At 35.9% G+C, this 22,267-nt stretch overlaps 2 protein-coding genes across 2 annotated transcripts in view; both read right to left on the bottom strand.

The window, feature by feature from the left end:
- The window catches only part of LOC144958153 (nuclear pore complex protein Nup214-like), a 43,488-nt gene that overhangs the window by 5,719 nt on the left and 15,502 nt on the right, over positions 1-22,267 (bottom strand). The window contains exons 3-7 of the mRNA XM_078889913.1: positions 18,834-18,952; positions 17,472-17,569; positions 12,211-12,280; positions 9,573-9,699; positions 49-227 (exon numbers count right to left, since the gene is read on the bottom strand). Coding sequence (XP_078746039.1) covers positions 88-227; positions 9,573-9,699; positions 12,211-12,280; positions 17,472-17,569; positions 18,834-18,851 — 453 coding nt within the window. The 5' untranslated portion in view covers positions 18,852-18,952 and the 3' untranslated portion in view covers positions 49-87. The remainder of the gene's footprint in view (positions 1-48; positions 228-9,572; positions 9,700-12,210; positions 12,281-17,471; positions 17,570-18,833; positions 18,953-22,267) is intronic.
- On the bottom strand, positions 1,693-8,727 carry LOC144958151 (uncharacterized). Its single transcript, XM_078889911.1, has 4 exons — positions 8,417-8,727; positions 7,595-7,754; positions 7,058-7,206; positions 1,693-6,308 (listed from the first exon to the last, which is right to left on the bottom strand). Exons 2-4 carry the CDS (start codon positions 7,617-7,619, stop codon positions 5,901-5,903), a joined length of 582 nt encoding a protein of 193 aa, XP_078746037.1. The 5' UTR covers positions 7,620-7,754; positions 8,417-8,727; the 3' UTR covers positions 1,693-5,900.

Genomic DNA, 22,267 nt, shown 5'->3' with positions numbered 1-22,267 from the left:
AATAACAAGCAGCCAACACACACTGTATACAAACACACACACACACACCGTCTAATTTTGGTGTTAGTTTCTTTGGATCTGAAGTCTTCAGCTGGAAAATACCGGGAGATGTGGAGGCGTGGCCTGTTGTTGAGTATAGTGTGTGGCTTGTCTAGGAGCCATGAAAGGGGTGGAGCTTGGTTTGGAGACAGGTGTTAAGTTGTTGATCCACCAAACACTGAGGGTCCCTAAAAAAATCCAGGGATGAGTTTGGATAGAAATGAATATAATAATAATAATAATAATAATAATAACAATAATAAAAAAAAATAACAATAATAATAAAAATAATAATAATAATATCAATAACAACAACAATAATAATAATAATACAGTTCAATCCACTTAATTGCACATTGCACACTTTATCATACACTCTGCTTATATGCTACAAAATAGAATATTTTATATATTAAAACTCCACTTAATCGCACATCATCTCCGCTTGATTGCCATATAAAATCAACGATGATGCTGTTCCCATTTCACACGACTTTCCAACTGAAGCATTCGATGGATTCCTTGACAAAGGACAACAAAATACCCATCAGAGGTGAACTGACATAGAAAGAGCTACAGGACTCCGTTCAGCCACACCAAAGACAATGCCGGTATAATGGAGATGATTCAGAGTCATTGGAATGTGACACACCACCCCTGACAAACACGGAAAAACTTGACTACGCCGCTTCCTTCAAGAAGAATGCTTGACAGATGATCTACCAACATTGGCGAGTTTGGAGACAAGTTTGGACACAATAGAAAACAATCAACGCATCATCATTACTATTCTTACAAATAATAATGTCGACTAAAGCTAAGACTTTTCAACTCAAATGTGAAGTCTGTCCTACTGTATGGATGTGAAACTTGGAACGCATCACAGGCATGTATAAGGAGGGTACAGGTTTTCGTAAACAGGTGCATGCGTAAGCTACTCAGAATAAAATGGATGGATAGAATAAAAAATGAAGAAGTATGGAAAAGAACACGGCAGAAACCAGTGGGAGAGGAATTAGGAAGAAGACGATGGAGGTGGATTGGACACACCCTTAGAAAGAATGACTCCACTATAACAAAGAAAGTATTGGACTGGAACCCTCAGGGCAGAAGATCAAGGGGAAGGCCACGAGGAACATGGAGAAGAATTAAAGAAGCTGATATACAGAGAAGTGGTAAGACCTGGAATGAGATAAAAAAGTTAGCTCAGGATAGAGAAGGATGGAAACTGTTTGTCTGTGGCCTATACCCTGACTCAGGGTGAAAAAGGCAATGATGATGATGACCATCTGAATATAAAAGTCTCTGCCTGAAAATATCAAAATAATGAATGGCCAAATTGAATTTAACAGAGAAATTGATATAAGATAAAAATGTAGGCTTAGGCACGTCCATTTGTGTTGACCACACTTTACCAGTGTCAGCCAGATACTGAAATACACAGCGAGGCATGACATCCTATATGAACTCCAACACGGTTTTAGGTCCAGGCGCTCATGTGACACACAATTTATCAGCTTTATTGTAGGTAGGACAGGCGAAAATCTGAAATTCATGACAGAATATCAAAGCTCATAGATTCTTATTCCACTCCTCATAACTAAGAGAATAAAAAAAAAATTATACAAATCGACTAAAAAAACAAGCGAGTTATGAATTTTTGAAATTTTATTGGACTTAGACATTTCCGACCTTCCGCGCGCAGAGGCGAAAGTCGTATTTTCAAAGTCAATTATTTTTACGAATAATGCGTAAAAGCATGCTTGACACCCATTTCCTCTGTCTATACCATCCAAATATTGACAGGAAGAAGTTTTACAAGACAGATATAATAATGCAAAGAGTGACATGACTTTAAAAATGACAAAAATCACAAAATTCATTACAAAATGTTCAGAATACGGCCGCAAAGCCACATTCAAGAGCTCATAACGCAATAATTTGCAACAACAGAAATTTGTTTTTACTTTGTAGCCGCTCTATGGCACCTAGAGACTTATTCTAATTTTTTCTAGGCCATTTACACACAAAATGGATGAGTTATGGGCTGTTGAAAATCAAGCGAAGGCCAAAATTGACCTTTTTGAAGAAAATAATGCAAAACAGAGGAATATCGCAGAGTGAAACGACAAAAAAATTCATAAAAAATTAATCAATAAAGTTACATGGCTAAACCACATATCAAAAGAAAGGTTATTTCCTCTACTTTCTAAATCAATAGTGACCCAGGGACTAACTTCACATCAGAAAATGTGATTATTGCTCAAAGAGAATGTACTTGTGAAGAATAGTTACAAATGGCCTCCCGATTTACAATGAAAGTTGGCACAAAAAAAATCATATAATGTCAACAAATCGCCCTATAATGTTCAACTATATACCAAATTAAAGCTTGAAGTATGTAGTTTTCAATCATTGTAGCCAACAGAGCATATACCCTTAATAGCCCAACATCATGGACAGAGTTTGAGACTACCGACTGTTAAATGACAACTAAATTCTCATACCGATTGTTCTCCAGTATAAATGTAAAAGGGGGAAGCGTAAAAAATAAACCAAATACATAACAATCATACATAAAAAAAAGGCTATTTCTTCTGTCTTTTTAACACATGGTGATCAAAGAAATACATGCACATATCAGAATGTGAATATGAACAAATTAAACAATTATAGAAACAGCATCAGTTTCAGCTAAAAATAAATCTTGATTCCGATCTGGTGTTTACACGATTAGAGTCGGACGTCATTGATATGGTATCCCATCTTAATTCACATTGAAATTATCAGAACTAGATATATGCTCTAGCAGTTTATCATAAAGGACCTGTTTGTTTCCTGCAAGAGTAATGCTTTCTCCTTTTACTAGAGCTCTAAACCTGATCTGATCTTTCAAACGTTCTGCTGCTTTGGGGCCATGAAATAAAATATCCAAGGCTTCTTTTGTAGTGGCTAAATGGACATCTGTAATTGCATCTATAGCAGCAAGTTTCCTTTTTTTAGCTTGAATTTCTTTCTCATCCTTCTTACATTTATTGTCTAATATTCTTTTCTTAACTTTTTCCTTAACCCTCCTCTTTTCATCTTTGTCCCGCTGTTTCCATTCTGGCCCATACCTTATACCCTTTTCAATTAGCTGTCTTGATGCACAAGAACTAAGAGTATCTAACCACCCGCTTGTCTTATTACGCTTCCACATACTTGTGGTTGACCTAAGGTACAAGGACGCATTTCTTCTCTTGTGCATGTCATAATCCAAGTCACCAAAAAGTCTCTCACCGGTCAAATTAGTCAAAGGGCATGAGGAAAGCACAGTTTTTACATCATCTTCAATTTCTCCTCCAAATATTCCCCCATCAAGAAAATCACACAACTGTCTAATCAATGCATCTCTACATTTGTCAATAATCATATGCAAAGCAGAGGAAAATTGCAATATATCATAATCATCAGATGCAAAAAACATTTTTACAACTTCAACATCTTTATCACTGGCTTGAAGGTTCAAGTCAGGGAAAACAGACACAGCATCAACCGGATTGAAAGATTCATTCCGCCAATGGCAAAGAGCGTCATCCATTAACTTTACATAGGCAGGAAAATCAAAATAAGTGTGGTGACTATTCATTAATAGCCAGTATGGCTCTGTAAAAAATACATGAAAAAATGAAATGGCAGCAACATTTGTTATAATATTATTGTCTTTGATGTCCGCAATAACAGATTGCAATTTCAGATTACTATGGGAAACATACTCGGAGAAAAAGGTGTCAATATCATCTTTATGTAACAACAAAGCAGTGGCATTTTGAAATAAATTATTGAAACGATTAGAACGATAACTGGTAAACTTTGAACGTATCTGCTTTGAAGAGCAGAAAGCAAGCCATTCCTGTCTAGATCCATTTTTTTCATCCCCTCTTGGTCCGAGACAATCAGCGGATAGCTCTCACAGCTGCAGTTTCTTTACATTTTTCAAAACTACCATAGACAAGATTGGAATCTCGCCCCAGCTTACCGCCATCCTCCTTTAGCACAGCTTCAACTGAATCAATGGCTTCAGCTGCAGCAGAAGATAATGCAAGTAAAAAGTGAGCGTTGCAAAAAATAAAATGTGTCGAACCGTCCTCACCTTCTAAAATGTTACATTTGTAAGCAGCCATCTTTTTTATCAAAGGATTTCATGACAGATGCCCTGTCTGACATAAGTGCTTTCATTTTCCATACAATTTCTTTAAACAATGAAAAATGGTCAACTGAAGTATCAAGGCAATAAATATCACACATATTATCAAACACATCAATACATTTTTCAAGCAATGTATCCGAGTCATCAGAGCAATTTCGGAGAAACCTAAACTTAGCTGCTTTCCAGTCGATAGTTGAATATGTTGTTCTAAGAAATGTGCCTTCTGACGACTCGTAGCATCACATGCGAACATAAAATGGTCAGCTTTCTTAATCTCCTCAACAACCTGGTGTTGAGCTATAAAATTTGCTTCATTTGAAAAATTCAAAGAAGTCGACTTACAAGGCAAGTCTTCCATATTAATATTGGCATTAAATAAATTTTTGGCCACAGTGGCTACAACAGAGGAACAATTTGAAGCCGCAACATTACCCTCACCCTGAAGATCATAAAAAGTTTTACGAATGGAATCAGAATACCTATGGCTACTACCTGATTCACGCAATTTAACATCATCATCCTTTTCACATTCTAACATATCTGACAGTTCTAAGTTCATTTTGGAATGTTTGTCTAAAGCTACTTTATATTTACTTTTCAAAGATTGTTCAGTTTTAAGTTTTTTCTTTAAAGAAGATATACATTCAGACATAGAATTAATAGTTAAACTTTTACATTCTATTTCTGAAGACAGGGCTACATTTTCCTCAATTACCTGCTGAAGATGCTTCTTCTGCACATAATTTTTTGCATACAACTTTGTCTTTGAGACCTCTTCAACTTCTTTTTCAAGAATAACATTTTTTTTAATAACCTCCCCCAGTTTATCTTTCCATTTCAAGTCAAAAACATGTTCCCCCCTATCTTTTAATTGTTCTACTTCACTTGCAAGGTCATTATTTATACTTTTCTGAATTTGCAATTCATAAGAAATTTCAGAGTTTTTACAATTTAACATTTGAATTTTTGAATCCTGTACATTAGTAATATCAAGTAAAGAAGTGCACATAATACATTTAAATGGCTTTTGTATGGTAGCAATTACACCATCATTGAGAAAAGAGGCTTTTAAAAATTCCTCAAACTCTTTTAAACGAGCATCGGATTTATTTTTACTTTTATTTAAAGTCTGACAGGTTTTATGACATTTGTCAACTTTCCTCTTGTTTTTTGTTTTTGTTTTTAAGGATTTTACGGTGCTTGCAACACATTTAGGTTATATCAGCACCAGTAAAAAGGAAGAAAATGGGATAGTAAAAAATTCTAGAATTACAAATAAAGCACCCAAGAAAAAGTAAGACATAGGGGAATTAGGAACAAATAGGGATCAGATGTAGATTCCAAGAGCACACTATCAAAGTAATTAGTTTGAGACCACCTATAAGTCTCATCCGGACACAAGCACAAAATCCAACAAAGAGGAATACACTCAAATGCTTACATTAAACATTAAAAACAACAAATATAATAATACATAACAGAGAGATGATTTACAAGGAAAATAATATCATCTCCCAAAACAATAACTATGCATTTGACTGTTTTCCTCCCAGCCAGGACTCCGACGAGGGCCAGGAAAAAAACAAGTAATCTCATTCCAAGACAAAGTCAGAAAGCATGTTGGATAACAGATATACGGCGATGGAAGACACAGTATGTACCTCCCTGCACGCTATGGGAGGTCAGGAACCCCACCCAGAACTTTCCTCTTCATCTGAGTCTTACTCAAAGGACGAGAAGACAAACTTAAATTATGGATCCACTTATGGACGAAAGACTGATCTTGCCGCTCATGGGCTCTAAGCTTTTCCAAATCTATTATTTCTTCATTTCTCACATCAGCACTTGGAGGAACATCATACGGGACAGCTTCCTGTAGGTGGTATCGTTTCAAGCCAAGTGCTGACAGTGAGTCTGCAACATCATGGAAGCAGTATGGCTCAGCCAGAAAGGTTATAAGATGGTCTGGTGTGGCTTGAAGAGACTTACACACACTGATGATAGATTGTATCCTGTGATAAATCCGGGTTTCCGTCACGATCTGCATGTGTGGTACAAGTCTCTCCATCCATTCTTTCAGCTGTAAATACAAAACGTAACAAAGAAATTGTGTTACCATCAACATGACCAAACAATCAATTCAAAACAGCAGTAGACATTGATGCGGCTATGGCTGTGGCTTTAGTCATCATGGGAATTCTTAACACCAAGGCTACGTAATAAAGCAGCACTTGCCTTAAAACTAAGCGTTATCCTGAAAATACAGGAATATAACGACATAAGTCATCAGTCCCCGGCGATGTCGTTATGTTACACTGTATTATATGGTTCTCGCCTTTGAGAAGGTTCCGGGGTCGAATACCGGCCAGTGCATGACTGGTCATATGTTACTGTGAAATTATTTTCTCAACATTTCCACCCTCCAGGTCTCACTGGTAGGTGAGATTGAGACCTAGTCTTATTGGAGATGGACGATCAAACTTGGAAGTCACATGTGCAAGTTGCAAGCGCAAAATAAATCTTGGTAGTTGAAAATCGAAAAGAGCAAGCCGTTAACAGCTGCTGTCCGAGCAAAATTCAATTCATACCATACAGACTCAGTGGCATATTGACAGTAGAATGATTCCCCGCTAACTAAGCCTCTAGACCATGAGAAAAAAACCTGATCATGCCCGATACCGCAAGGTACAAAGGGTAAAAACAAAATTGAAATGAAATGAGAGAAAGAGTTGTACAGAAAAAGAAAGAAAGTGTGTAACCCAAAGCAGTCAGAGTGAAGACTAGATTAAAAATTCAAAACATAAATAAAAAGTGCAAAAAATAAATTACTTGTCTAAAAGATGTGCTGCTCTCTTCCTTCAAGAAGTACAGCTGCAGGAGAAGTCGGTTCGTTACTTCAGAAATTTGAGGCCTGTCGCAAGGTCGTCCCCTCCCAATCCGCAAGAAGATTTTGCGCAGCAGTTTGAAGACATCATCATCTTGAAAAGAAAGAAGAAGAAAATGTAAAACAAGCTTTCAAATCATCTACCTAACCCTCATGATGGCTCTGTTAAACGACTGACAAGCATCGTGGCGACACAAGTTCTAATTACTTATCCGGCAGTACAGAGTTGTTATGCCATTCATCGCTTGCCCGTTTCATGTTGTTACAACCTGGATAAGCTCCAGCTCTATGGGCCCTTAGGCTCTTACTCTTTAAGGACTTGGCATGGCATGAATAATAAGTTCATGAACATAAATGTTCCCTCCATTAGAACCCCAATTCAGTTAGTAGACTCTTAGTACTCTTACCTTTTTTCATTCCACCCTTCCGAATCAAAACAATAAGAAATCAATTCAACCAGTGTAGAAAATGTATCAACTTACCTATTACATCCTTCAATGATGCCATAGTCCAAATCGTTGGAATCAGGAGCCATAGTCCAGAGTTGCAACTGTAAACTTCATAAATGTGTGGCCTGTCACTGTCTCATCCCTGCCTTTTGGCTATGCATACTTCGGAATGGCAGAATGGCAGAGTTGTCATCTGGAACAAATAAATACTTATGTAAAATATGCTTCCAAAACACTAAAGCACAGACAAAATACCTAGCCTAAATAATTATCATGTAGCAGTCAAATTTTACATTTTAGAAAAAGACTTAATTCTGTCAGATCACTGACACTGTCAGTGACAGTTACTACAGTCTGACTATAGGCCATTGATACACATTGACACTGAAATGTAATAATATGAATACATTATCTAATCGAAAGACCAAAACACACTTCCACATAGACTAGTCTGATTAATTAAATTAATTCCACCGTCACACTCTCAACTCTCGTTAGTTGGGCTCGTCTTCTCAATTTAAAACTACATAAAATACAGTAACGAAGTAACGCTGCTGGAGTAGTTCAGTAGCTCCTCTAATCTGAATACTGATGTAGACAAGCAAACAAATGCTACATCACATTAAGACCAAAAATACACAACAGAATGTATCATTCACGCCACAAGCGTAAAACGAGAATGTTGTATCCAGCGTAAACAGACGCCATTTTGCTTCGGATCGGCTGTTGAAGCTGTTCCTTCCATTGGAATACCCCCCCTTCGGTTCGATTCCCTACCGAATTTTTTTAACCCTTCTAAATAAAACAAGGTGATATGAAATTATTTCATTTAGTTGAGAAAAGGTAAAAACTTACCAATTAGCAATCGTCAAAGACTCCATAGCGATCCAGTTAGTGAAAAGAGGAGTCATTGGAAAGGTGGTTCGCCAGCCAGCCGTACATCGGCTACCATCAAATAGAGGCAGAGAGGGAAATCCGGTCGACGATTATACACTTTATTTTTCGCACATCGCAGGGCGGTGAACAGGATTTCCTAGTTAATTGCTATTTTTCCACATTCTAGAGGAAATGTGTTTCACAATGATATGTGAAATATCATGGAAACATCATCCAGTCCAAAGAAAAATGGAAAAACGGCTTTCCCGCGACGAATCCGTCAACCTCACAAGGAGGCTTCGCAAAGGATCATGGGAAATCACCTATCAAAAGAAAGCAGAGTTCTCGCCCTTTCCAATGATGTCTTTGTTGTTGCTATAGGTCTTATCACGGATCTGCGATTTGAGTTCGTTCTCAGTCACTTTTCGGGGTTCGCGCACTGCGTTCTGCGATCGGCTCCGTCATTGTGTCACAATTAGGACAAATCATACTCCTTACAAACATAATTCTTAACAAATTATTCTAATAATGTTTACACCATTTAAAAGCACAAAGTCTGAATTTTCGATACATGCGCATCTGTATCGAAACAAATAAGCATAAGCCGAGATAGACCCATTTTTAAAATCCCGTTTAGCCGAGTTCGAGTTAAGCTCACGGCATTTCCACCTCTGAGAAGGCTTCGCCTGAACAACCTATTTATTGATGACGTATCAAAGTCTTTTGAGAAGGGCCAATAAACTGTGGAATTTTCACCCCCTACCCCCTTTCTTATCATTATCATATTTTTTAAAATCAGAATTTTAGAGACAATGGCAGAAATGAAAAGAGAAAATCTGAAAGATTCAAAAGCCAAAAGTGGAAGGCTTGGCAGATATGTGGAAACAAAACTTCCTGCTATTGCCAACAATTTGTAAAAATATTAATTTTTGCCTCCAATTTCAGAGTTCATGAGCATCTCTAAGTCATCAAAACTTATTGAAAATGAAAGTTGATGCCAGACAACAAAATTGTAAGGATTTTGAGGTGTTATTTAATCCTTTAGTCAACTTATAACATGTACAATGTTTTATCTCCAAAACCCTTAGGAATTCTTAGATTTTCAGTCAGGCAGGTGTGGCTGTAAACAACTTACTGAGCACAACGGGTTTGTGAGGAGAGTAGTCAACAGCCAGTCCTAAGGGAAAGGAATCACATTGGTCTCCTGTCACAGGAAGTTCTGCTGGACAACTGTCCTCTAGATTCCAGTGTTCCCAGCTAGTCTGTGGAATGATGAGATCGACACTATTCATTATCATCATCATAGTAGTAGTAGTAGTAGTAACAATAATAATGCAAATAATAATAATAATGATAATGATGATGATGATGATGATGATGATGATGATAATAAATAAAATGATAATGATAATAATAATAATAATATAATAATAATAATAATAATAATAATAATATAATAATAATAATAATAATATAATAATAATAATAATAATAATAATAATAATAATAATAAAATAATAATATAAATAATAATAATAATAATAAATATGCAAATAATAATGCAAATAATAATAATAATAATAATAATAATAATAATAATAATAATAATAATAATAATAATAATAATAATAACAACAACAACATAGGAAATCCTTGGCCCTAGTTTCATAGCAAAGTCACGCAAATTCAAGACAAATTATGGGACATGACGATTTCGTATATATGCTATTGTTAAAAATTGATTGCCACATACTCTCTCTCTCTCTCTCTCAGAAATAACATGAGTCATGGTCTCACTGACTATTCTAATAGATGGTATTTTTCACATCGTTTGGATGTGTTGTTAACACAAAATTACCCTTCGGAAATGTTCCAAATAATCAATATTATGTATATTGTTTAACAAAATTACGGTTGAGCCTAGCCATACAGCTCTTAAACTATTCAAGTTAGAGCTCTTCTGATGTCTTCGTGTTTTCTGAGAAAATTTGCCCAAAAATTGCCAAGTTTCAATATCATATTCCATGTATTTAGCGAGATACAGCCACAAATCATATAAAACGCAGAAAAAGCGTCCGATATTTTTTCTCTTTGTGAGTCATCCAAATAAATGACACCTTTGAAACTGCAAAACTTTTTAATTTATGAATGGATTTTAAAAATTCAAAAATATTTTTACTCAGTAGATATACAAATAATAATAATAATAATAATAATAATAATAATAATAATAATAATAATAATAATAATAATAAAAAATAATAATCATTATAATGAAAATAATAATCATAATAGGACAACTACCAAATGAACTTATAATGTGGAGCAACTCCCTATAAAAATAGTGGAGGCAAACTGATAGTTTAGGAAAAGATCTGAATTTTCAACCTAATTTTAAATGAATTGCAACTTTAAACAAAAAATTCCAACTCGTTTGGCTCTAAAAAGAAGTTTGGCAAGAAAATCTCATTCTGGCTCCTAAAAATTGTCTATATATTATACAGTCTCAGGGTTGCCAATTCAGGAGAGAAAATTGACTCAACTTTTAGGGGACCGCATTGACCGACCCTTATCTGAGCACCAAACTCTAGTGAAAATATTTATTATGTTCCGTTCGGCAAGTGATTGGAAAATAGACTGAATTATACTTAACACAATGAATTCTGCTAATATATGGAAAATAGACTGAATTATACTTAACACAATGAATTCTGCTAATATATGGAAAATAGACTGAATTATACTTAACACAATGAATTCTGCTAATATATGGAAAATAGACTGAATTATACTTAACACAATGAATTCTGCTAATATATGGAAAATAGACTGAATTATACTTAACACAATGAATTCTGCTAATATATGGAAAATAGACTGAATTATACTTAACACAATCAATTCTGCTAATATATGGAAAATAGACTGAATTATACTTAACACAATGAATTCTGCTAATATATGGAAAATAGACTGAATTATACTTAACACAATGAATTCTGCTAATATATGGAAAATAGACTGAATTATACTTAACACAATGAATTCTGCTAATATATGGAAATAGACTGAATTATACTTAACACAATGAATTCTGCTAATATATGGAAAATAGACTGAATTATACTTAACACAATCAATTCTGCTAATATATGGAAAATAGACTGAATTATACTTAACACAATGAATTCTGCTAATATATGGAAAATAGACTGAATTATACTTAACACAATGAATTCTGCTAATATATGGAAAATAGACTGAATTATACTTAACACAATGAATTCTGCTAATATATGGAAAATAGACTGAATTATACTTAACACAATGAATTCTGCTAATATATGGAAAATAGACTGAATTATACTTAACACAATGAATTCTGCTAATATATGGAAAATAGACTGAATTATACTTAACACAATGAATTCTGCTAATATATGGAAAATAGACTGAATTATACTTAACACAATGAATTCTGCTAATATATGGAAAATAGACTGAATTATACTTAACACAATGAATTCTGCTAATATATGGAAAATAGACTGAATTATACTTAACACAATGAATTCTGCTAATATATGGAAAATAGAGTGAATTATACTTAACACAATGAATTCTGCTAATATATGGAAAATAGACTGAATTATACTTAACACAATGAATTCTGCTAATATATGGAAAATAGACTGAATTATACTTAACACAATCAATTCTGCTAATATATGGAAAATCTGAAACTTTGAAGATTAAATCTTATGATTTGTTACCTTGTTGTCCAAATGTTTTTCAACTAGTGTCACCTCTGTAGCTCGACTGGATGCCATCAATACAACCTCCCTGAGGAAGGAAAACAAAGCCAGTGGTCAATCCAAACGTCATAAAATATGCAGGAGTGGAGTTAGGCAAGACAACATCGTGTCTCATTCTCAAGCTCACATTTAATCAATGTTGATTGGGACAAGTGGGAAAGGAGGAAAGTTTTCAACAATTACTTACAAGTTCCATTTTTATTGTATTTACCCCCCCCCCCCCCCTCACACACACACACACGCCTTTAGAGCAGTTGACAAGATAAATTATCATTAGTATTCTTTATAACTTCTGAAGAGTGGGAAACTGCACCTGTATGTCCCACAACATCAGCTCTCTCAATTCTGTTTTGTGGGGAGAGGGTGGGGGAGAAATACCATCAGCCCTGTTTAATAATGTACATTTAAATAGCGACAACATCTCAAGCAATTTGAGTTCTAGGCGCTTTAAGAAATGTCATTAGACAATCATTTTACCTATTAGAATTAGACATATACATACAGCAATATTTAAAATGCTATCAACATATATATATATATATATATATATATATATATATATATATATATATATATATATAGAGCCAAGGTCAAAAGGTGCCCGCCTGATACCAGTGTTAAGAAAATTTGATTTTTACTTAATTATGGGCTGTTTTCATTGGGTTAATGCTTGTAATCAATTGATAATATGAAGAAGAGATAAAATTAGATAGCTCAACATACTCTGTTCAACAGAATATGAAATAAACAACTTGAAAGTCAAATTTGAATGCTGTTTGGCATGTGCTTACAACGAGGTCAACGCATCACCTTTTTAGAAATCATGTAGAAATTAAATGTGATGTTTTAGCTCACGTGATTTAAATTTGACTAATAGTATAAAGTCAAAATTTACTTTTAAACGCAATTGCAGTATATTACATATCTGATTAAGTTTCATATAGAGTTCTTAAAAAGTTGGTGTTGCTTGTGACCTTTGGTGTCATCAAACACTGCACAATACTAAGACTCGACACGAAACTTTAAAGCTCATTTTTAATGTTTATAAAATCTTTTATTATGAGAAAAAAGGATATATTTACTATCTGAATTCAAATCTTGGAGTAAATGTATACCGTTTTGCCGATATTGAGGTTTATTGGTTTTGGTGTCATTTGTCACAAGCAACACGGCATGCGTGAACACGTGGAAGTTTGTTTCGTTAAATGGCGATTCGCAATTTTGATCCACCCTTCTTACCAGTCTTTGAAGTGCAGCACTTTCATTTGCCTTTCCAGCGTGGCTCCAGGCAGAAAAGGTAAGTTGAACTTTGGTGTCATCGCTATTTTACATTGTCACAAGCAACACTTGATATTGGATATTACAAAGTGCCACCAAAAAATTATGTTTTCAGCTGTTATTCTATTTACAAATATGATATTATGACATCTCACATAAGACTGATTTTGACACAATTAATTATTTCCTTGTAATTCAAATTTTTTTATGTTTCAGGGTTGTATCAATCAAGAAAAAGACAAAACTCAAGCTTTTGACGAATCCAGATAAAAGAAGGGTTGTCAAGAAATTTGATTTGATTTACTATTAACACACTAAATTACTACAAACTAGCAGATTTGAGCAGTAGGGCGGATGTTACGGTATGGTTACATGACTTCATTACCATGGCTGATAATTATCTAATGTTTGTTTGACTTCTGGTACTTTTTGTGATCATTGGTGTCATTGGTTAAAATGTCACAGGTGACACTTAAGTTTGAAGTTTCTAATGTATTTCTGTTTTCATGTTCTTCAAAGCTTGAAATGGCATTGAATTACATTTTAACAGGCTATATTACATGTGTTCAGTTGCTATTCTTGATTTATTGAGGCAAAATTGCGTTCTAGTGCCGATTTTGACCAAAGTAATAGCAACAATAGTATTACTAATATCTAAGCATATTTCCAATTTGCAAGTATTTAGTCTCTTAAAATCTTATCGAATTTCATTTTAGAATAGGTTATTGTGCTTTTTTGACTGAAAATAATGATGTATTATGGACGAAAGTGTGATTTGGTGTTGCTTGTGACATAAGTAATGGTGTCACCGGTCTTATGTCACAAGTCACATTCAGATGCTCTAATTTCCATGTATATTTCTATTTTTGAAGTCTTTGGTTTCTGAAATATTATTAAATTCCATATTTAACTGTGGTTATTACACTGGTTTGACTGAAATTAATGATTTATTGTCGAAATTGCAATTTGGTATTGCTTGTGACATAAGTAATGGTCTCATCGGTCTAATGTCACAAGTGACACAATGTCGCTAAATAAGATATGCTTTGGTCACATTATTTCCCAACATTTTAATCCAAAAGTTTCTGAACATTGCTGGTAATAAGCATATGCAATATTGTTGTTGTTGTTAATGCCACAAATTTTTATGAAATAATATATTTGCATTCTATGTTGCTTGTGACCGATGACAACAAAAAGCAACATTTTCTCCAATAGTTGGTATTATTATTGTACTATGATTGTTGTTGATTGTGTCTTTTTGTCTATAACTTACTAAATAAAGTTTGATACTCAACAAAAATCATTTGGTTATTGAGTTTTTTGTCTCATTTTGGTGTCACCGGTCACAGGTGACACCAGCAACCTATAGGTATTGTTGACGATATTATGCTGCGTTAGACCTTAAAGTTATCTAAAGGGCCTTTGATTCATGAAGTAAAGGGTTTTTGCTACACATATAGAAACATGAATGGACTATTATGTCACTTTTATTTTGAGAAAAAAAATTGGCACCTTTTGACCTTGGCTCATATATATATATACCAGTGCTGTTACTCCAACTGAGGACAAGGTGTCATTTTGACTGATAAAAGGTGTAATTTAGAAGGAAAAGCTGAAATTATGACTGATAAAAGGGGTAATTTAGAAGGAAAAGCTGAAATTTTGACTGATAAAATGTGTAATTTAGAAGGAAAAGCTGAAATTTTGACTGATAAAATGTGTAATTTAGAAGGAAAAGCTGTAATTATGACTGATAAAAGGTGTAATTTAGAAGGAAAATGTAATGATTGACTTTTATTTATAATTTAATTGATTATTGTGTGAATGATCAAAGGAAGATAACCATTTAATATTTTCATTGAGTTAGTTTGTCATGAATTATATCCCCTTATTAGACCCTATTCTTTTATGTTAATTATATTTGTTACCTATATTATTGTTATTGTTAGTATATTGCCCTTGTCGTTTATAGTTGTTTCCCTTTTTGATTATAAAAGGAAATGGTTTTAAAATAAAGCCCTCTCTAATGTGCTAACCTCCAAAGAGACTTCATGTCATTTTTTATTAAGAGCCATCCGACTATTTATGGAGCACATGACATAAAAGGTGTAATTTTGACTGATAAAAGGTGTAATTTTGACTGATAAAAAGTGTAATTTTGACTGATAAAAGCTGTAATTTTGACTGATAAAAGGTGTCATTTGATTAATAAAATGTGTAATTTAGACGGAAAAGGTGCAATTTAGAAGGAAAAGGTGTAATTTTGACTGATAAAAGCTGTAATTTTGACTGATAAAAGCTGTAATTTTGACTGATAAAAGGTGTAATTTGATTAATAAAATGTGTAATTTAGACGGAAAAGGTGTAATTTTGACTGATAAAAGGTGTAATTTGATTAATAAAATGTGTAATTTAGACGGAAAAGGTGCAATTTAGAAGGAAAAGGTGTAATTTTGACTGATAAAATGTGTAATTTTGACTGATAAAATGTGTAATTTTGACTGATAAAAGGTGTAATTTTGACTGATAAAAGCTGTAATTTTGACTGATAAAAGCTGTAATTTTGACTGATAAAATGTGAAATTTAGAAGGAAAAGGTGTAATTTTGACTGATAAAAGGTGCAATTTTGACCGATAAAAGGTGTAATTTAGAGGGAAAAGGTGTAATTTAGAGGGAAAAGGTGTAATTTAGAGGGAAAAGGTGTAATTTAGAGGGAAAAGGTGTAATTTTGACTGATAAAATCTGTAATTTTGACCGATAAAAGGTGTAATTTTGACTGATAAAAGGTGTAATTTAGAGGGAAAAGGTGTAATTTTGACTGATAAAAGGTGTAATTTTGACCGATAAAAGGTGTAATTTTGACTGATAAAAGGTCTAATTTAGAGGGAAAAGGTGTAATTTTGACTGATAAAAGCTGTAATTTTGACCGATAAAAGGTGTAATTTAGAGGGAAAAGGTGTAATTTAGAGGGAAAAGGTGTAATTTTGACTGATAAAATCTGTAATTTTGACTGATAAAAGCTGTAATTTTGACTGATAAAAGGTGTAATTTAGAGGGAAAAGGTGTAATTTTGACTGATAAAAGGTGTAATTTAGAAGGAAAAGGTGAAATTGTGAGTGATAAAAAAGGTGTAATTGTACAAAACAAAGGCATTACTATAAACAAATATCACCACAATCATCTTCAATCGCTATTGGAAAATTCTTCTCCACAATAAATTTGGTGAAGGCTACTTCTGCCCAAATAACGCTTCTGGATTAGGCTTTAGAAAACAAGATAAGCTGGAAGTGAATGATGAAAATGCAGCTTTCTTCCATTTTCAGTGAGACAAAATTTGGGATGCAGAAAACATTGCTTAAATAACCCACAGGAGCTTGGTGACGACAAAAAGGCCTAATGTGGAACAAAAAAGCATAAATGCGTAATTTGATTTTAAAAGTGTAATACGTCTTTTAGGCGTACAGTGGATGCCCACAGCACACGATAGAGCACATCCTTAGAGAATGCCAGGATGGGCCCAGCTGCACTGACCATGGCCTAACAGTCTGCTCCACAGATGCTGTGGAGTGGGTTCGGTGTTGGAGCGACAAGCTGTGATGAGACGTACAGATGGCAGCTCTGAAATGGCAAACCTAAAAATAAACAAGCATCCTTTGTCTCCCTGGCAAGCATTGACGATGTGTTGCATAGTGGGAGGATGACTGGTCGGTCATTATACGAAAAATAGCAAAAGCTTTTTACAGAAAGGACATGCTAAGTTTTTCTCTGCTGTCTATCTGGTTTGTAAGTTAAGTATTTATGTTTTCATTGGAGGTTTTTTGTTTGTTGGCTGATCAAGGGTTTTGAGTCTGAAAAGTTCCAGTTTGGTATATTTTAATGTTTTTAAAAAAAGTTGTTATAGTCATTTTTGTTGATGATTTTTCCAGGGATTCCTTACCATTTTTGTCTGTTGTGGAACAAATACTGGGCTTTTCTGTCCTCACTGCTGCTGAAGCAGACGTCATCAAAGTTGATGAACGTTGAATTATTCTCTTTCTGCAAAGTATTTTGAAAAAAAAATATTACTACTATTATTTCTTCTACTACTACAACTACTACTAAAACAACAACTACAACTACAACTTCCACTACTACTACTAAAACAACAACTACAACTATAACTTCCACTACTACTACTACTATGTGTGTGAGAGAGAGAGAGAGAGAGAGAGAGAGAGAGAGAGAGAGAGAGAGAGAGAGAGAGAGAGAGAGAGAGAGAGAGAGAGAGGAGAGAGAGAGGAGGAGAGAGAGAGAGAGAGAGGAGAGAGAGAGAGAGAGAGAGGGAGAGGAGAGAAGAGAGAGAGAGAGAGAGAGAGAGAGAGAGAGAGAGAGAGAGAGAGAGAGAGAGAGAGAGAGAGAGAGAGAGAGGGGAATGCCTTTTCTACCAGATTCATGATTGTTTTATCTACTAAGCCACGTATGATGGTGTGTTGTTTGGTGTTAATGACGATGGTTTTGTTTGTATTTGTAATAGTAAAGTAAAACCTACACACACAATATATTGCTTTATATGTTCTTTAGGAGTGTGTTAAATTGTTTAATCAACTTATCTCCATATCTTTAAATACATTACAAAATACAAATGAAGAGAACATACTTGATGTCCAGCCCATTACATTTATGACCATTAAAAACGTAGTTAAAATGTGTTGAATCAGGAAATGAATGTTTTACTGTGTGTAACAATATTAAGACTGGACAAAGCATTAATTAGTTTCGGAATCCATCATCTGATTTTAAAGATTTGAATTTTTTATTGTCCGCACAACAACAAAAACATTTTAAAATAGTAGGGATTTTAAATTGCTTATAAAACCTATCAGAATAATCACAATAAAACGAAAAAAGAACCAACATAACAAGTGAAAGTAGTACTAACTGTTCCATTAGTTAATATCTTTGTAATGTAAGTATTCATCTAGATATGGTGTTATATTACATCACGAAAATGTAATACTTTGTCTTAACCCTCAAAAAGGGGAATCCCCAGTCCAGGTAGCCACTTTTACAGCATGCAGCTGCTGTTGTCAGTCACTTGCTGGGTTCCAGCAGTATAACTAAGTGATCCGATTTTATGAAGAAATAAACAGCAGTGTTCTGGGAAAAGTAAAAAACTAGCAAAAAATGGAGACACTTAAGAGCAACCAGGAATGGGATCAAACAGGCCAAATTTCCAGATAAAAGTGAGAGTTGGGAGGCCTGTATCTGTATCAGTCAGTAGAGCAAATACTAAATCAAAAAGGTGAACAACCTCACTCACCGGCCTGTGGTTGGACATGACCGACCACTTCTTCTTCTCTGTCAAGGTGTGATCATATTGGGACAGAGTTCCATCCTTTTTACCAACCGACAGTTGCTTTCCCTTTGGACTCCAGGATACTGAAATATGAAAGACAAAATTGGTAAAAGTTTCAATCAGAACCGTGTAATCAAAACTATGTAATGTGTGTCGTAGAAAAGGAGAAACCTGCACTTGTAATCTATTATGTTTTGAAAGACCTTAGCATATCCAAATTTTTGGAAAAAAAAAAAAAAAAAGGCTATGGGACGGGGGAGGGGAAGTTTAAACCATAACTATGGAAGTGCCAAACTAGGATTCATAATGCACAATCTCAATAACGACACTGATTGTCAATCACACGCTCTAGACGTGTACTGTTCTATGTTGTGGCTGATATGTCCCATTTCATTAGTTGACATTTTATGAATGACAATAAAACTTACTGGATGTTGCTCATACAGCCGAAGGCAAGGAGGCAATGACTATAGGACCATCCTTGACATCTACCAAGGTCATCCGACCATCTGACTGGCAGATGGCAAGCATGGAGTAGAGGCTAGGATTCCATGACAGATGGCAAACATGGAGTAGAGGCTAGCATTCCATGACAGATGGCAAGCATGGAGTAGAGGCCAGGATTCCATGACAGATGGCAACATGGAGTAGAGGCTGGATTCCATGACAGATGGCAAGCATGGAGAGAGGCCAAGATTCCATGACAGATGGCAACATGGAGTAGAGGCTAGGATTCCATGACAGATGGCAAGCATGGAGCAGAGGCTAGGATTCCATGACAGATGGCAAGCATGGAGTAGAGGCCAGGATTCCATGACAGATGGCAAGCATGGAGTAGAGGCCAGGATTCCATGACAGATGGCAAGCATGGAGTAGAGGCCAGGATTCCATGACAGATGGCAAGCATGGAGTAGAGGCCAGGATTCCATGACAGATGGCAAGCATGGAGTAGAGGCCAGGATTCCATGACAGATGGCAAGCATGGAGTAGAGGCCAGGATTCCATGACAGATGGCAAGCATGGAGTAGAGGCTAGGATTCCATGACAGATGGCAAGCATGGAGTAGAGGCTAGGATTCCATGACAGATGGCAAGCATGGAGTAGAGGCCAGAGTTCCATGACAGATGGCAAGCATGGAGTAGAGCCAGGATTCCATGACAGATGGCAAGCATGGAGTAGAGGCTAGGATTCCATAACAGATGGCAAGCATGGAGTAGAGGCCAGGATTCCATGACAGATGGCAAGCATGGAGTAGAGGCCAGGATTCCATGACAGATGGCAAGCATGGAGTAGAGGCTAGGATGCCATGACAGATGGCAAGCATGGAGTAGAGGCCAGGATTCCATGACAGATGGCAAGCATGGAGTAGAGGGTAGCATTCCATGACAGATGGCAAGCATGGAGTAGAGGCCAGGATTCCATGACAGATGGCAAGCATGGAGTAGAGGCCAGGATTCCATGACAGATGGCAAGCATGAGTAGAGGCCAGGATTCCATGACAGATGGCAAGCATCGAGTAGAGGCTAGCATTCCATGACAGATGGCAAGCATGGAGTAGAGGCCAGGATTCCATGACAGATGGCAAGCATGGAGTAGAGGCCAGATTCCATGACAGATGGCAAGCATGGAGTAGAGGCTAGGATTCCATGACAGATGGCAAGCATGGAGTAGAGGCCAGGATTCCATGACAGATGGCAAGCATGGAGTAGAGGCCAGGATTCCATGACAGATGGCAAGCATGGAGTAGAGGCTAGGATTCCATGACAGATGGCAAGCATGGAGTAGAGGCTAGGATTCCATGACAGATGGCAAGCATGGAGTAGAGGCCAGAGTTCCATGACAGATGGCAAGCATGGAGTAGAGGCCAGGATTCCATGACAGATGGCAAGCATGGAGTAGAGGCTAGGATTCCATAACAGATGGCAAGCATGGAGTAGAGGCCAGGATTCCATGACAGATGGCAAGCATGGAGTAGAGGCCAGGATTCCATGACAGATGGCAAGCATGGAGTAGAGGCCAGGATTCCATGACAGATGCAAACATGGAGTAGAGGCTAGGATTCCATGACAGATGGCAAGCATGGAGTAGAGGCCAGGATTCCATGACAGATGGCAAGCATGGAGTAGAGGCTAGGATTCCATGACAGATGGCAAGCATGGAGTAGAGGCCAGGATTCCATGACAGATGGCAAGCATGGAGTAAGAGGAGAGACGCCAACTTTAAATTTGGCTCACAGGAGTTTCAGCCACCACTCGTAGGAATTTCCATGCCGAAAGAGGAATTTCCGCGCACAAAAACAAAAGGAATTCGAATGGTATTTGGCATTGTGTTTACATATTGTATAGTTCTAAATAGATAACTGATTAGAATTATATTATGATACATAAATACATTGCCAATTACAATCCCGCAAAGTTTCCTTATTTCAAATGAAGTAAAGCGTCAAAACTTAATGGTAGAGATTGTAGTACTGATGGTAGTGAGGATGATGTGGTGTTGGTCATTGTAGTAATAGTGGTAGAGATGATGAAGATGTGATAGTGGTTGATGTTGTAAATGTAGTGGTAGTGATGATGATATGGTGGTGGTGGTATAGTGGTTGTAGTAGTTGTGGTCGTGATGATAATGATGTGGTGGTGGTTGTAGTAGTGGTGGTAGTGATGTTGATGTGATGGTGATGGTGGTTGTAGTACAAATGGTAGTGATGATAATGTGGTAGTGGTGGTTGTAGTAGTAGTCGTGGTAGTTAGTGATAATGTGGTGTGGTGGTTGTAGTAGTACTGGTCGTGATGATGATGTGGTGCTAGTGGTTGTAGTAGTAGAGGTAGTATGATGATGATGATGATGCTGTAGTGGTTGTTGTTATAGTATAGAAGTAGTAGTAGTAGTAGTAGTAGTAGTAGTAGTAGTAGTAGTAGTAGTAGTAGTAGTAGTAGTAGTAGTAGTAGTAGTAGTAGCAGTAGTAGTAGAAGTAATAGTAATAGAAGTAGTAGTAGTAGTAGTAGTAGTAGTAGTAGTAGTAGTAGTAGTAGTAGTAGTAGTAGTGGTAGTAGTAGTAGTAGTAGTAGTAGTAGTAGTGTAGTAGTAGTAGTAGTAGAAGTAGTAGTAGTAGTAGTAGTAGTAGTAGTAGTAGTAGTAGTAGTAGTAGTAGTAGTAGTAGTAGCAGTAGTAGTAGTAGTAGTAGTAGTAGTAGTAGTACTGGTGATGATGATGTGGTGGTTGTAGTAGTGGTGGTAGTGATGATGATGATGTGGTGGTGGTGGTGGTAGTAGTAGTGGTGGTAGTGATGATGATGATGTGGTGGTGGTTGTAGTAGTAGTGGTAGTGATGATGATGTGGTGGTGGTGGTTGTAGTAGTATTCGTGGTAGTGATGATGTGGTGGTGGTGGTTGTAGTCG

The sequence above is a fragment of the Berghia stephanieae genome, chromosome 12 (assembly GCF_034508935.2).
Source record: "Berghia stephanieae isolate SIO BIC M18660-M18661 chromosome 12, UCSD_Bste_1.3, whole genome shotgun sequence".
NCBI lineage: Eukaryota > Metazoa > Mollusca > Gastropoda > Nudibranchia > Aeolidiidae > Berghia > Berghia stephanieae.
Note: the sequence above shows the minus strand (reverse complement) of the source record. Positions and strands in the feature narration are given on the sequence as shown.

Bases quoted from the DNA above. Each gene is read 5' to 3' on its own strand.
- LOC144958151 (XM_078889911.1), bottom strand. From the start codon at position 7,619: ATGGCATCATTGAAGGATGTAATAG. The intron at 7,207-7,594 runs GTAAGTTGATAC...TTTCTTTTCAAG, and splicing joins ATCATTGAAGGATGTAATAG to ATGATGATGTCTTCAAACTG. The intron at 6,309-7,057 runs GTAATTTATTTT...TTGTATTTACAG, and splicing joins GCAGCACATCTTTTAGACAA to CTGAAAGAATGGATGGAGAG.